At 45.0% G+C, this 17,219-nt stretch overlaps 1 protein-coding gene across 2 annotated transcripts in view; it reads right to left on the reverse strand.

Moving 5' to 3' along the window:
• Nucleotides 1-17,219, reverse strand: part of DPYSL3 (dihydropyrimidinase like 3) — a 140,542-nt gene that overhangs the window by 74,176 nt on the left and 49,147 nt on the right. Inside the window, exon 1 of one of the 2 annotated variants that reach the window (XM_036750724.1) lies at nucleotides 6,427-6,673. The exons of the other annotated variant lie outside the window; for it this stretch is intronic. Coding sequence (XP_036606619.1) covers nucleotides 6,427-6,465 — 39 coding nt within the window. The 5' untranslated portion in view covers nucleotides 6,466-6,673. Of the gene's footprint in view, nucleotides 1-6,426; nucleotides 6,674-17,219 lie in introns of those variants that run through there. 2 annotated transcript variants of the gene reach the window in all.

Here is a 17,219-nt window from a genome sequence, read left to right on the forward strand (position 1 = left end):
GTGTTTTCACCATATAAAGCAGAAACCAATTTTCTATTAGCACTGCTTTCTCACCTGGGCCTCCCAAGCCCTTTCCTTGCTCTCAAGGGTCCCCTGTTTGGCTTGAGAAGAATCCCTCGGGCATAAAGAATACGATGGAGGAAGTGAACATTAACATAGGGGGGTGTAGCCAGAAACTAATTAATCTCCGAATTAAACAGACATGAGTATTCACCCAGACTGGAATTCATTTGCTAACATAGGGTTCTTATATCCCTACCCCATTATAAATACTCACTTTGGAGCAAAAGGGTGTACCTGTGAGGAAATCACATTGTGCTATAGATGGGTTTTGTTTATATTTTAATAAACTACGATAGAGTCAGAGGACACTGGTTCAAGAACAAGGTACAGAGTGCGGGCCTGAAGTTAGGAAATTGTCACTCAGTCCTTTTTCAGTCCTGTCTGACTCCCCATTTGGGGTTTTCTTGGCAAAGATACTGGAGAGGTTTGCCATTTTCTTCTCCAGCTCTTTTACAGATGAGGAAACCAAGGCAAACAGGGTTAAGTGACTTGCCCAGGGTCACATATCTAGTAAGTGTCTGAGGCCTCATTTGAACACAGGTCTTCCTGACTCCAGTCTCGTCTCTCTATCTACTGCACCACCTAGCTGCCTGGAGTCAGGGAGACCCGAGACCAAATCTTGCCTCAAACACTTACTAGATATGTGACCCTAAACAAGTCGCTTAACCTCTATTTGCCTCAGTTTCCTTATCTGTAAAATAGGCATAATAATGGCACCTACTCCAAAGAGTTCTTATGAGAACCAAATGAGATAATATTTATAAAGCTCTTTGCAAATCTTAAAGCACTGTATCAAGGCTAGCTATTACCCGCAACATTGCTGGGTGACAGCCTTAGCATAGAGGCACGTACAGGAGTCTTAAGACAAATTCTGCTAACCTTATTGGGAACCACACAATTCACCAGAACTATAAAGGGATTTGTTCATCCTAAGTGAGATTTATACCGAGATCTCTCTCAGATATTTCAGTTTGTCTCTCATACTCTTCAAGTCTTTGATCTCATACTTCTGTTAAGGTGAGATGCCTTGGAGGGAGACTTGATGATTCCACATTTCAATCAATCAACAAGCATTTATTAAGCCCCTATTAGCCAGGCATTGCACTAGGTACTAGGGATACAAAGACATACGAAACAGTCCCCACCCTCAAGAAGCTAACGTTATATCATGGAGACAACATATTAAAAAAAAACCAACAAGGTAATTTGGAGGAGAAGGTATTAACACAGCTGGGGATCAGGAAAGGCCCCACACTGAAAATTATATTTGAACTGAGCTTTGAAGAAAATTAGGATTATAAAGAGGTAGAGGTAAGGACAGAAGGTTCCAGGCATGGGGTGGGGCAGCCAGCACAGCAAAAAATCCCCCTTTTACAGATGGGGAAATTGAGTCTGAGGGAAAAGACTTAACCCTACGGGCCTCAATTTCCTCATATGCAAAATGAGGAAGATGAATTAGATGACCTCAGATACTCTGGGTCTCTGATCCCATGACTCTAAGGTTACAGGGTAAGCAAAAGCCTTCTGAGGTCATCTAGTTCATCCCACAGCCAATAACCTCAGAGACCACTCTAGAGACCTCAACATCTTTTTTCTCTACAAAGACCTCCAAGAAAGGGGATTCTACAGTCAGCTTCTCTATCTGGTTCCAATCTCACATTTCCCTTCACAAAACACTTCAAACAAATTCTCATTTCCACACTCTTCTTCACTTTCCAAAAACAAGACCAAACCCTCGGAGTGATGGTCTAAAGTGGGAGGTGCCACTTAAGTGGGAACCCCCTGAGGACTATACTTTGGTCCCACATGCCAAGGATGAAATCATCCGCCCATCATGGGCAAAACCCTCAGAACATTTAAACAAAGGGCTAACTTAACTCTGTGCCACTGTCATTCAGCTGTTTCAGACTTAACCGTCCTTTCTCTTAGACCACTCTTCTCCTATTCATTCATTCTCTTTCTCCATCCACAAGTATCACGCGCGGCCACCAAGGTCACAAAAGTGGTACAATTCCTGTCCTCAACAAGTTTACATTCTAAGTCACCAGAGTAAGTTCTATCGCTCAGTGACTGACAAGTGACCTTATAGTGCGGTGTGACTGGGGAAGGGAGGAGAATCAGGAAAAGCACTAAAGCTTCATCTCTGCAACATTAATACACTATTTAGAACCCGATGTGCTTTATTATACAATTAAAGGTATTAAGCCTGCAGAGCCCTTACTTCGTGATAAGTAATGAAATAAGCAAGAAGTTTAGATAAGACATAAAACCTCTGCCCTCATGGAGCTTACAGCCTATTGAAAGGATGAGAAACCTAAAAGAAATAACTATTATAGATAAAATGTTCAGAGTTATATGATAAAGTGCTAACATGAAGTCTAAAAAGTCTTTATCAGTTAAGGGAAAATCAGGGAGGGACACAAAGGTGAGGTATCACTTGACCTAAAGGCTGGGTAGGAATTCAACAGGCGAAGACAGAGGGGAAGGGTGTTATAGACATTAGAAAATGGTGAAGGAAAGGCTTTGGACAATAATAATTTTAAAGGATAAGAGAAGCCTTCAGCAAACAAGAACAAAGGACAGTTCTTCAAGACCTGGAAAAATCCCCAACTCCCCACCCTCCACAATCATGCTTCCCTATTACAGAGATCTGAATCCAGCTGGAATGGGACCCTTGAGAGGATAAGGTGCAATGTATGCAGACAGTCTCAGGGGAAGCATCTTCCACCATCATATCATGCCTGCCCCACCCTGAGCTGCACAGAGATACTGACTGCATGGGCGGGGCAATGGGCCCAACACCTCCGGCTCCTAGTCCTTTGACGTGAGATGTGCAGAGATGGAGGAGCCTAGGCTAAGTACTCACTGGGGACTCTCAGAGAATCCAATTCAATACAATTCAGCAATGTTTTTATGTGCCAGATACCAGGCTAGACACTGGGCACACAGTCCCAGCCCCCTAAGAGTTTACAGTCTAACAAGCGAGGTGCAGCACGTTTTACACAGATTAGTATGAGACAAAGTAGGATGTGATCGGCAGAAAGAATTCCAGAGAAAATGATAGATTTCTTTTTTGGGGGGGGGGAGGGGATAGGGTAAACTTTCAGCTTAGACAATCATGAAGGCTTCATGGAGGAGAGGGCATCTAAGCTGGTTCTTGAAGGAAGACAAGGCTATCAACAGGTGGAACTTTGAAGAGAAGTTGCGGGAAATGGCCTGTGAGACAATACTGAGGCATTAGTGTAGGACAAAATTGGGTGACGGACATGAAGCCAGGTGGGGTGGGGATTGGAGGGTTGAGTTCATAACAAGGCTAGAAAGGCAGGCTGGAGCCAGACTACAAGGAGTCTTACTACCAGCTTAAGGAATAAAAAATAATGAACTTCTAGACATCAAACCTCTCCGTCAAAACGCCAACCCCAAACCCCTAGGCCTCTGATGAATGGGTTCCACACCAACAAACAGCCTGGGAAATTGGTTCCCAGCCTGGCAAAAATCAGTCACCATGCCTAACTTCAGGGCTATCATTCCTTGTCCCCAGGGAGGTGGCTTCATTCCCAGGGTCTGTGGCCAGGAGAACAGAAAGAAAAAAGGATGGAAACCGGGTGGCACAAATGTCACTTTGGTCCAAATAATGGGGGAGGGGGTGAAGAAGCAAGGGGAGTCAAGGCGCTGGCAGAGACTGTTGGGAGGCATGAGGCCAAAAACAACGGCACCCATTTGACTGCTGTTTCACTGAGAGCCTTTGGATGCTGAGGGTGGAGCTGACTTTGGAGAAAATTAGCACAGAAGCTAAATCCAAATCTCTTCACCATATTCTGAAAAATATTTTGGGGTCACTATGGAACAGAATCTATTGGAAGGGTGTGTCTAGCCTTCTCTCACAGATTTCTGTGTTTGAAAGGCAATTTTTAAATACTGGTCATTACGAGTATATAGCCTCTAGGTAATATACACACATACACCTATATATAGAACATTTTTTAAAAACACCATCCTTTTTACATGGTGCCCATCCTCTTTCTGACACAAAATAGGAAAAAACGAATTTCTAGGTACATCACTTGCCTATTGAGAACAGCACCCCACCCTTTATTTTCTTCATCTAACAACTGCTGCTTTAGCTTTGGTGTTCAAGACATCCTCGACACATTATAATATAAAAGCTTGCTCAGTCCTGAATCATAGATTCTGCTTGAGATAGGAGACCTTGAGGCAAAAGGACCAAATCCAGACTCACAGCTGGGGCTAGATCTCAAGGAGGAATGTCTGGAGGGAGTCAAACAGGAGCCCCACCCCTGTGTGTGCGCTCGACTCAAAGACAAGGCAGCCCCTACTAAAACCGTTTCATCTTTCCCTCAGAGGTGTCATGAATGGTGGGGCCCTGGGAGTGGGTGGGGCCATCCACGCTACCATACTGGTCAGAGCCCACAGGAAAAAATCACCCTGGCTCTGGGATTGGCCAATCGTAATAATTACAGATGTGCTATCCATTGGAAGCAAAAGAATAAGTAGGGAGCTCGACATACCGTGTGTAAAGCTCTGCAACGTGTGAATACATGTATGAATCATGACCCAGCACATACATGTAACAGTCTCAAAAGAAAGCAGTACTTTCCTGGGTTCTGCAAAGATTAAAACCGAGAATAGAGGCTATGTTCCAATTACCTACATCTTTCAGTGATTCAAGGATTTTTTCTACAATGCTCATTCAGCGATGCTGGCAAAGGTATAAAGGAAAAAAGCTTTGGTTCCAAAACCCAGTGCTTATTTCAAGCTTAGGCAGAACCCTGGTGAGGAGTTTTCCCAAGGACAAGGTGGCGATGAAGGCACCGGGGCCCAGCCCCAGAAAACAGCAAAGGATCGATGCCTCCTCTGGCGGGTTGCATCGCAATTCAAATAAAGCTCTAATACAGATAAAAGGTAATACGGGTATCGACAAGTCGGAGGCATGTCACCCAGGTGAGGGCCCGAAGTGACCTCCATTACCCACGGCACAATGGTCAATGGGACCCGCCACCAAAAAAAAAAAAACAGTGTGGTTTGAGGAAATTGACTAGCTGATAACAGGTAGCAGCAAAAGCATCCAACATCTGCAAAGCCCTTCTGGTGCCGGGGTTCATCACTTCCTTTGTTCGCCTTGCAAAGATGGAGTAGCCCACCAATTCCCCCCGGTCCACACCCCATCCCACAAAGGTTTAATTAAATTCACTGGAAACAAAGCACAGCTGCATTTCTTGCCTCTAAAGCCAAAAACAAATAATAGTAAAAATCCAGGTCCACCGGAGTCCAGGAGGGTCGCCCTACTATTACAATACTTCGTTTTCCCCGAATCCAGGAGAAAGCAGGGGTGGGGGCCGGGTCTCTGGGCACGGGCATGGTCCACACCTCGTGGGAGATGCAGATCCCGTACCTGACTCTCGCATCCACCGCCCCGCCCTGGCCATACGCCCCGGCCACCACCCTCCTCCCGCCCTTCTGCACACAAAGCTAGATGCACCGTTGTACACAGGGCAACAAACTCAAATTCTGGGTTAAAAAAAAAAAAACCCGCACCGCCCGCCCGGGCTCTTCTCAAATGATGACTGATTTAAAATAATTCGCGGTTAGCGCTCCGGGCTGGGACAAGAGAAATCCGGTTCCTATTTTGTCCTCGTTCGTTCCAACCCGGCACATGACGCACCAAAACATGCAGCAAAGGGAAGGGGGGGGGGGGGAAGAAGAGGGCCGTGCAAAGGAGAACAAAGTTGAAGGCGGCTTAATCCTCCAAGGTTGGGGGGAGGGGGAAAAGTGACACCCACCCTGGACCCTTGAGGGGGCAAGGCTGGGGCAGGGCCCGGGTGGGGTCCTTCCCCCCCCCAATCCCAAGCTCCTGGCCTCGCGCTTCAAGGGATCTTTGCAACCTCCAACCTTCGAGGTCGCTAACCCGAATCCACCTCCTCCACCACCCCGCTCCAGCTTCAAGGCCACCGGACCCACGGATGTCCAACCCCCAGCCCGGGCTCCGGGGTGCGCGCGAGCTCCCGGGGAAGGAGCACGAGGAGCGCAGAGCGGTCCGCTATCCGGCGCCCCGGCCCGGCAACGGGGCGCAAAGTTCCTGGCGGGGCTGGATGCAGCCGCTCCTCTGTTAGTATCAGCATTGCCATTATTTTAATTTTTGCTTTCCTCCCCCCTGCCCAGCCCCGAGGCCGCGTGCCCCCCCACCTGAAGTCCGCCTCCCCAACCCCCCCCCCTTCTTAACTTCCACCCTCCGCCGTGCCCCGGGGCCAGGAGCAGCGACTCGCCCCACACAAAGCCGGAGAAGGCAGAGGAGAAGGGGAAGGAAGGAGGGGAAGGGGAGGAGGCAGCGGCGCCGGGGCTCACCGTGATCCGAGGGATGTTCTTCTTGCCCTGGTAGGACATGGTGGCTGGCGCTGGTGCTGCACTGCACGGGCGGCTGCCTCTCGGGCTCCGGGAGCTTCTCGCCCTGCGCTGGCTGCTCGCACCCCCGCCCGGAGATCAGGTGAAGAGAATGGTGCGCTCGCTAGCTCCCTCGCTCGCTGGCCGCAGCCGCCGCCGCCGCCTTCTCCTCCCCCTCCGCTCTCCTCTGCCCGCCCCCCGCCGGGCTGCCGCTGCCGCCGCCGCCCGAGAGACAATAGCCGCCCTCTCCCGGCGCCCCTTTCACCCCCGCCCCACACTTCTCCCCCTCTGATTTTTTTTTTCTCTTGCAGGGCCAGCTGGGACCCAGCGAGGCAAGAACGGCCGGTCCGCCCGACTCCTCCCTCCTCTTCGCCCTCTTCTCTAATGATTTTCCTCCCTTTGCCTTATTGCATCTGCCTCACCCAGTTTTTCTTTTTGTGTGTGAGTGTGTGTGTAGATGTGTGTGTGCGAGCGAGTGCGTGCGTGAGCGAGGCACCTTGGTGGCCGCCAGGGGGCGCAAGACGCGGCGGACCCGGGCGGACCGCGAAGGAGACGAAGGTGGGGTGGAGTGGGGTGGTGCCGGCGCGCAGGCTGGGGGCGGGGGCTGTGCTGCAGAGAAGGGCGGGGGGGGGGGGGCAGGTAACTGTACTGCCTGGTCACTGCACCCCCCACCACCACCACGCCCTTGGACCCCGGCGGAGCAGAGCGGGCAGCCCGTTTTCCTCCCGAAGCCCAGGAGGCCGGAGTCCCCTTTGCCTCGGCAGGATGCGCCGGCAGGCAGCCTTTGTTACGAGGTTGGGCGGCACCGCTCTGTTCCCCTAACAGCATCATCAGTTCATTCCTGAGTGTGTACGGACGGACGGGCTGGGCACCGTAGAATGCACTTCACGACCCTAAGCAGAGAGCGCTGAATGGAAATCGTGAAGCCCCATCCATTTAAGATATGATAGGAAGCCAAGTACAAAGGTGTAGGGATGTTTAAAAAAAATCAGCACTGAATGAAGGCTGTACCTGCAAGATACTGTCACGCCACTGAATTTTCTTCCCATGCAAAGGAACATCATGCTTTATTTACAGCACGGGTTTGGTTTATACAAGAATGATACAAAAAAAAAACACGAATGCAGAAAGATCTTGCAACTATATCCAATGAAACGCTTTTCTTCATCTCCTTTATAGATTAGCACCAAAATCAGGGATAGGGCTACCGTCCTTTAAGCAATCAGCAAATATTTCTTGAATATCTGCATATGCCTAAAGGCACGTATTTGAGCAAACTTGATAAAGCTGACAGTCTGGGGTTCTCGAAGGTGCACCTTTTGGTGCCCTATTCGTTCAAAAGGGATGGGGATAACGACTGAATCCGTGATTCAATTGGTATAGGGAAGTACCAGGTGAAGAAGCTCCCCCACGACTGTGAATCAGCAGCCTCTGGGCAGTGTATAGTCTTAAAGAGACGAATGCCTAGAGCATTGCGGTTACGTGACTTGGCCGGGCTCATAAGGTGTGAGAGGCAGGACCTGAACCCGAGTCTGCATGATTGGTTCTCTAGTTCATATTTAATGAGGGCTCCAATTGCAGTTCAGAAAACAGGAAAAATGTGTGGAATGGTGATAGAAGAGTGCTGAAGTCCGAATGAGGACCTAAGTCTGAATCTAGGTTATGGTGACCTTGGACGAACCACTTAAAATTCCTGGTCTCGGGTTCTTTATCTGCAATGGGGATGCTTTCACTACCTTACCTCCCAGTGTTAATGTAAGTGCAACAGAGTATAATGAAAGTCATACTGCATTGGAGAGGAGAGATCATGGTCTGAATCTTGGCTCTCTAATGTCTATGTGACCTCATGCAAGTCAGGGTCCTCTCTGGGCTTCAGTTTCTTTTTCTAAAGTGAGGAGAACATAGGAGTAGATAATCTCTGAAGTCCCTCCTTATAGCACGATACACCTATGAATATTTTTTTATGAATGTTTTACCTAAAACTTTCCAGAAGCTAGAGACCAAGTCATCTAATCACCCACATACCCTTAGTACAGTGTTTCGCACACATTGCCCCTTAATAACTTTTTGTTGAGATCTGTTTAAAACAAAAATCCAGACATCTTCAGCCAAAGAGACTTTCCTTTCCTTAAACAGCAGCCCCATACCAAGGCCACAGCCTGTTCCCAATAAATATATACCGTACTTTTAACAAGCAGGAGGCATGCTGGGGAAGGATTACCTTTCAATTCTCTTTTGCAAAGCATGGACTGGGGGAGCCAAAGGCACGCCCTAAACATTTTGCTTTGTTCCTGCGGCTTCAGCTCCGGGACCACTGAAAGGAGTTGTGAAATTACAAAGCATTCTGGGTATTGGCATGCAAATGAGCAGAATTATATTTAGAATGGAGGGAAGGCGGAATTAAAGGGCACGCTAGAGCCCGGCAGAATCTTTTTTTTTTTTCCTGAGCTTCTACCCCTCTAAAATGTTGGGGGAGGGCCATGACCAAAACAGTTTCTTAGGAACGTGAAAATACCCAGAGGCCATTGTCAAGGATCCCGTTACCTCCTTTAAAATTTACATCTTAGGATTTCTTTCCCTCTGGTGTATCTAGCATCTCCTTCGTTTACAGGCATTAAATATAACCAAAAGCATTCTACGCCGAGTGGATTCATCCAACGTTTCCCAATCCCATGCAGTGCATTCTCTGCTCTGCTTTCCTGGTATTTAACTGGGTTAAACTCTTTGAGGTGCAAGAGGCCAAGCCAAAATAAGAATTGTGTTGTGTTATGTTGTGTTGTGTTGTGATGGGCCGCTCCAACAACACAGGAATGCATAATAGCAAAGCTAATGGTTTCAAGCTGTTGCTATCGCCACAAATATACGATGAATACTCTCTTCTCCCCCCCCCTCCACCTCCACCCCATCTTTCCCTTTTTGGAACGTGTTAAAGCATCCAAGCTAAGACACAGGGGAAAAGACAGGGGACCTTTTAAAATTCACGTCTGTTTGGAGGGATTGGAAATGCAGCAGTGAACGCTTGTAAGTCTGGCCAAAAGAAAGGGAGCAAGAGGAGGAGGAGAGCAAAGACTGAAATGCTCCACAGCTGAAAACCTTTGAATAGATTCCCCTTGGAGAGTGTGCACTGTGCCTGGTCTGAGAGAGCCAGAAGACAATGAGAAAGCAACAGATGTACCGCTCTCTGAAAAGACTCGGCCATGCATGTTTTCCTGTTTTAAAGGAACTAATGCCCAGTGTAACATTGTGCTTTAATGCCATTAGATTCCAAAAACATTCCCTAAAGAGTTTATCAATTCAGTGCACCCAAATCATTTACTCATATGTACGTGCCCAGGGGAACTATTGGGAGGAACAGTCCCTACCCCTAAAGATCTGACAATCTCACTAAGGAGAAAAGATGGAATAGTAAGAAGTCTCATTGATCTGTCATGGTCAGGAAGGCACTGTTCCACACAAGGGAATTTTCCAGTAAACAGTTTAGGTACTCACACTTTTTAGTTTATTTTGGATGGAAATCTTTCTCAAACACAGGACTACCCAAATAGCATTGACACAATTCTTCGTAACTACAGTATTCAGTATTCCGATGAACATCAACCATTGTACTATATGGTGACACCTTCAGGCCCTGATGGAGTGTGTAAGGCTGTCCACCCCTATATTAGATGGCCCCAAACCGCTGGGCTTCCTGAGATCTAGTGTGTGTGTGTGCGTGTGTGTGTTTCCTTTTTGTGTCTCTTGCTCCACACAACTGGGGTCTGACTCTTGCTTTTGGTAGTAACTGTGTGACTATGAGTGATTTACTTGACCCTATGAGCCTCAGTTTCCTCATCTGTAAACTGGAAATAATAATCTATGGTACCTTCCTCACACAGTTTTTAAATTTTCTTTTTAAGAAATTTAAACTTTCTTGCATTTATAATCTGTACCTTTAATTTCTCTCTCCCACTGAACAAAAATGAAACTAATAAATATAACAATAAATAAAACCCTCATCATAAACATACTTACTCCAGCAAAACAAATTCCTACGTTGGTCATGCCTATAAATGTATGCTCGCTCTCTCGCTCTCTCTCTCTCTCTCTCTCTCTCTCTCTCTCTCTCTCTCTCTCTCTCTCATCACTTCCTAGGAAGGAGCCCTCACAGGATTGCTGTGAGGACCAAAACACTTTCTGTGTGTCCAAACCTTCAAATTGCTATGTAAATATCAGGTTCTTTTTAAATTAATTTTTCAGCTAATCATCATCGCTATTATCTAGCAGTAACCCTCTATAACCCTTCTAATTTGCAGCAAATACTCTATTGTGGGTTTTGAAACCATATGACCAAGCTCATTAGTACTATATTTAAAATAAGAGTAAGTAAGCTCTGATTGAGCCCCTGAGAGTTAATAGCATTATAGGGACTGAAAAGACTTTATAAAAACTATTTTAGCTGCTTAGAGGCTTTTCACCCCTCATTTCCTGAGGTTCATTTCTACTCTGCTTATTGCTGCTTCTGAATAAGTGAGATGAAATACATACATGAAACAAGTAGAGAAAAATTCAAAACACTGGGTAAATGAGTACCTGATTAAGTAGTCCTAGTTTGGCTGTAAATGCTGACTATAAGAATTAAGTGTGTAAATTTGGGGGAGAGGGCAAGGAAGGGTCAGGAAGGAGGCCAAAGAATCTTTTGATAGGATATGAATCTTGAATAAGGCATTGAAGGAAGTGATCGCATTGGATTGATGGAAAAGAAGTGGGAGGGCATTCTGTTAATAATAGCTGACCTTCATATAGCTATAGCACAATAGGGCTTACAAAGCACTTTACACACACTATCACATTTGAGTCTCATAACAATCCTGCGAGGAAGGCACCACAGAGGTTCTTATCCCCGTTTTACGGTTGAGAAAACTGAGGCTTATGTGACTTGTCCAGGGTCACACAGCTAGCAAGAATCTGAAGTCAATTTGAACTCAGGGCTTTCTTACTCCAGGCCCAGGGCTCTATCGCCACCTGGTGGCTAACGTGGATATAGCTTTAGGTTGGCTATAAGGGGGAAACTTCTAACAATTAATGCTATCTAAACGAGGGATGGGATGCATCTAGAGTTTTCCGGTCCTCCTTCCCTGCAGCTCTTCAAGCAGGGATTAGATGACCACATGTCAGGGATGCTGTAAAGGGAATTCCTCTTCAGAGACAGATTTTTGGATAGATGGCCTCCCAGGTCCTCCCCCACTCTGGGATGCTGATGCCAGTTGGATAGATGGAGAAAATATAGAGTTCTAAAAAAAAAAACTACCAAAACTTCTAAATACATAATAAGGGAAGCACCTGGTCTACATAATAGTGCTGTGCCAAATAATTAGGTAATTCCAATGAGAGTAAATGAAGATAAATAGTCTCTGATAAAACTAACTTAAAAATCATTTATTCCAAAACACTGGGGTTAACTCCTTTGATCTGTGGTTCTAATAAAGGAAATCTTAGTCATACACTTCCAATGTCACAATTAATTGAATGAAAAAAGAAACCTAACTGAGCTATTATTAGATGTTTACACATTAAATTCATAAGAATAAATCTGGCAAACAATCTATTCCCTTGGTCACACATATACTGACAGGAAGAGCTTACAGTCACACACACACACACACACACACACACACACACACATTTTCTCATGAAATTTAAAGCCTAGGCATATTCCAAAATAAAATTGATGCCAGCTTCAGTCAGATGGGCAAACCTTTCACTTACTCTAAGGTTAGACTTATGATCCTTGGTGGAAATTAGACCACACTCAGGAGAGGATATGGCACCCTGGGAAAGATGGTAACCATGCAAGGCCATTTACACTCTTCATTCCTTGGGCCAAAGACAATAGACCTTTGAGAAGGCAGAAGCAATGTCATCTCCCTCTTATGTAGGTTATCCTAAGAATGTGTGTGTGTGTGTGTGTGTGTGTGTGTGTGTGTGTGTGTGTGTGTATGGGGGAGAGAGAGAGAGAGAGAGAGAGAGAGAGAGAGAGAGAGAGAGAAGAGAAGAGCAATATTGACCTTAGCAACAATGGAGGAGGTATTAATATGGATGTAAGCAGGAGGTGAGGGCAGCTAAGTGGTTCAGTGGATAGAATGCCAGGCCTGGAGTCAGGAAGACTCATCTTCCTGAATTCAAATCTGGCCTCTGACACTTACTAGCTGTGTGACCCCAGGGCAGGTCACTTAAACCTGTTCGCCTCAGTTTCCTCCTCTGTAAAATGAGCTAGAGAAGGAAATGGCAAACCACTTTAGTTCCTCTACCAAGAAAACCCCCATTTGGGGTTATGAAGAGTCAGACATGACTGAAATGACTGAACGACAACAAAAAAGCAGGAGATGAATGCCCCTCCACCCCCGTCATTGCCCCTAGCATGAGGATGAATCTTCTAGATGGCACAGTGGATACAGTGCTAGAATTAGAGTCAAAAGGCCTAAATTTAAATCCTGCCTCAGACATGTATGAACCACGTGGGCTTGGGCAATTCACTTAACCTCCCCAAGCCTCAGTTTCCTCATCTGTAAAATCAGATGGCGTCTTTGATCCCTTCCACCTCTACATCTATGATCTCTATGATCTATGCCTGAGATAACAGGAGACAGGAGCCTAATTCCTACAGTGAGGGGGTTGAGGGCTGGTGAGTCCAGTACAAGGCCCGGATAATCCTTGTTTGTCATCGTCTGTGGATGGCATGGGTGCAACCTTAGGTACATGCATTCTCGTGGAAGCAGTATCCTTTATTGCTAAGACTACTTATCTGCCTTAAATTCAGGAGATCAAAAGGAACAATCTAGATGAGAAGCAGGCATTAGAACTTCTAGCAAGGTGGCTGAGAGATTGCATCTAGCCTAGTTCCCTCTCATTACCTCAAAAGAGCAGAAAATGCACCAAAGTCATAAAATGTGGCATAAAACCTGGCGTAAAAAGAGAATGGAAACACTTCTCTACAAGGTAATGCCCGCAGAACAAAACAGAAGGGGCATTACGGACTCAACACTCTTTGCTTCACTTTCTACTGACAACCTGCTGCACTGCCAGTATTTATCATGTCCTCAATCTCCCTTAACTCAGCTGAACACACCCTCTACCTCTTAGGAGGTGTGAGTTTATGAATTCACCCAATAGATGGCAGTTCAGATGGGAGGGAATAGGTGGTGCTGGATGAGGATGGGTTCAGAGAGTACTGGTCTCCTTAAATACTCTCTGGAACAGAAGGGAAAGGATGGTTGGACAAAAAGTTGTGTGAAGCCCACTTCTTTTTTTCCTTTTATTTTTAGTCTATGGTTAGATAATCAGTTCTCTGATGTGTTTCTTTACCCCTTAGACCAGTTTCTTTGAGATAATATTTTTTCTTGTTGAATATTTATTCACTGAAATCTGCTGTATTACCATGCTCCATTATGAGGATAAGAGATGATATCAACAGTATGGAGGCTGCATTCTTAGAATACTGTGGTCTAGTAATTCATACTTTGGGAGCTAATCCATTTAATTTTTTCTTAATTTTCCTTTTGAACAGTTCTAAACAACTTGCCTCATGGTAGCATGACTGGATAGCTTTTCTAGGATCCTTCTGGAAAACAGGTTTGTCTGATGTAGACACTGTCAGTTATCCACTCCAAATGCTTAATCCCTTATGGGAAGTTTTAAACCCCTTTGGGGCTTTTCTAAATTTGTTTGGTTTATTTTTTAAGCTAGCCTGCTTATCCTAGTAAGGGGTGAGCTCAGAACTTCATTTCAGAAGCCCCATGGATTGCAGGGATCCACTGGGAAATTTTCAGTTTGAGCCATGTGCTGAAGGAACCCCATTGGAAATGTTCATCCTTACCTTTAGTTGGAAATGTCCTATATGTTATATGGGCCTATTGAGGAAATTTGGAGAGCTTGATATGTTGCAGAAATCCCAAAGAATTTTCACCCAGGACAATTTTGTTTCTCACCTGAAGGTTGGGGTAGTGGGAGAGGGGATGACTTCCAGGCTAACTCAAGTCACCTATTCCTGTTAGGGTTTCTACTGGGACTGGACTTTCTCTAGGGAGGAATGAGAAAGGTGGGAAGGAGGTGCCCAATTTTCTTTTTCCCTTTTCCTTTATTATCTTTGGGTTGGTGCAGGGTTTTGCCAGCACCAAGATAGGCACTATAAGAATTCTGTAATTCTTATTTTGTTGAACTATATAGTTATATATTTGGGAATGAGCATAACCCTCAGATCCACCAGCTATAGGAGTTCTAAACCATCATGAAAAACTGTTAATTTTCAGATTGTCCAAAGAATTAGGACATATGGACTTTGCCACATGGACTCTTTAGTAGAAGGCACTGGAGGATGGCATTTGAAAGGACAATGTTTGAGCCTCTCAAAGTCAACAGAGAACTTTTCAGAAGTAGGAATATGGACAAATGTGCTAAAATCACCACAGCTGATCTGCTATCCACAACATATGTTCAAGTGGGGGAAGAGTAAATGCGTGTGTGTGTGTGTGTGTGTGTGTGTGTGTGTATCTGCCTGTGTAAGGGAGGGGGCAGCTAATAAAGACAATCCATCCCCACAGCCTCCCCCTTGATAAAATCACAGAAAGGGTAACACAGACAATAAACCCGATATGTGTCTATACTCTGTTACCCCTTTGCAAAGTGTAAGGAAATTCTCCTTAGAATTAGAAAATAGCCAGCTCTTGGTTGGCCGAGGATAGGTCACTCCTGGTGGCTTTTAAAAATCAGTATACACATAGTTGAGACAAACAGCTTCAGTGAATGTGACCCTTGGCAGTCTAGAGGAAAGTCAGAAATTAGGAAAGACTCCAACTTTTCAGAGATCTCTGACTTTCCTCTTAAATTTCTAATCAGAAGGAGCAAAGTGGGGAGGGGAAGGGAGCTTTCCTCTGTCATCAGTCATGACCTCTTGAAATAAAGCCGTTCCACCCAGTAGTAGACAGCACACCCGGCAGGAAACAAGCCAGCCGGCCAAGGCAGCACTGAGTGTGACTCCCAGAAACAGAGAAGAAAGGCAGCTACGGACTCATGACAAAATTGGCCTTGGCAGCTCGTCTTTGCACTGTTTAACGCCTTGTGGTCCCTTACCTGATCCTTCTGTGTTTCCATCAACTGGGCTGAGGTGCAGTGGGAAGAAACAATTGATCAAGGGAGTCCTGACCACTTCTGTCAGCCCCCACCCCCACAGCAGCTGTCAATATCATCATTTGGTACTGGCTAAAAAATGGGAGATGAACTTGATGATATGGACTAGATAAAAAAGACCTAGAGGCAAATGTTCACAGTAGTCCTATGTTCAGTAAACCTAAGATCACAAATTATTGGAACAATGTCTCCTGGGAAAACAGAAAAACAGTTTAGTGGAAGATAAGTATTAGATTGTCATTTTTCAACATAATAAGTTCCAAAAGGACAAATGGTATAACTCTTAAAGATATCTTTTTTTTAAAAAAAAAAGAGAGAATAGAAGGTGGTAACATTCAATTCTACAGTTAGGGTGAAAAGTCATAACCAGACAAGGGATAGAAGAGGTTGGGAAAAGAAAATCCAACTCCCCAAAACACGGACTATTTCAATTCTATAAAATTCAAACTACTTTTGTAGAAATAAAATCATTGAAGTGAAAATAAGAAGATAAGCTATAGACTGGAAGGGAGGGGGAATCTCAAGTCTGTCAGCCACAGTATACGGGGAATAAATGCAAATATAGAAAACTAAGGTCTATTTGTTTCCTACTTGCTTAACGATCCATAGCACAGTAGATAAAGCTCTGGACCTGGAGGCAGGAAGACCTGAGTTCATATCTGGGCTCATAGACTTACTAACTATGTGACTCTGGACAAAACACTTAACCTTTGTTTGCCTCAGTTTCCTCCAATATATGGGAGATAATAATTGCACCTACCTCCCAGCGTTGTTGTGAGGATAAAAGAGATAATATTTGGCAAAGTGCTTAGCACAGTGCCTGGCATACAGTAAGTACTTAATAAATGCGTGTTCCCTTCCCCCCTTCAAAGGATATAAGCAAATAATTTTCCAAAAAAAAAAAAAGAAATGTAAATTACCTACAGCTTTATGCTTCAAATCACTGATAACAAGAAAAATGCAAATGAAAGCAACTCCAAAGATGGTAAAAGAGAAACACAATCAATCCTAGGGAGGGTATGGAAAACAGGTATGTTAATAAACCATAAGTAGAGCTGTGAATTGGTTCACCTGTTACAGAAACAAGTCTAGAATCATTTAAGGAGTTATAAAACATTCATACACTTTGCCGTTGTTATTCACTCCTGTCCAATTCTCTGTGACCCCATTTGGGGTTTTCTTGGCAAAGAAACTGGAATGGTTCGCCATTTCCTTCTCCAGCTCATTTTACAGATGAGGAAAATGAGGCAAATGGGGTTAAGTGATTTGCCCAGGGTCACTCAGCTAGTATGTATCTGAGGCTGAATTTGAACTCAGTTCTTCCTGATGTCAGGCCTGGCACTGTATCCACTGCACCACCTAGCTGCTCGTCTCCTAATTAATGTGCTATATTTTGAAATTTGGATTTGTGTGTGTGTTTATTTTTTGACTCTGTATAACCATTAGCTCCAACCAAGCTTTAGATGCAAGACATTTTTAAAAATATATATGTTTTTCCCTTTTACCTCCTGTGCTTATCAGTGAAGCTAATATATGTTTATCAGTGTTTATTTCCCAAGACTAGAAACATCCAGGGGGAAAGTCCTCAAGAGAGG

The sequence above is a fragment of the Trichosurus vulpecula genome, chromosome 3, assembly GCF_011100635.1.
Source record: "Trichosurus vulpecula isolate mTriVul1 chromosome 3, mTriVul1.pri, whole genome shotgun sequence".
Lineage (NCBI taxonomy): Eukaryota > Metazoa > Chordata > Mammalia > Diprotodontia > Phalangeridae > Trichosurus > Trichosurus vulpecula.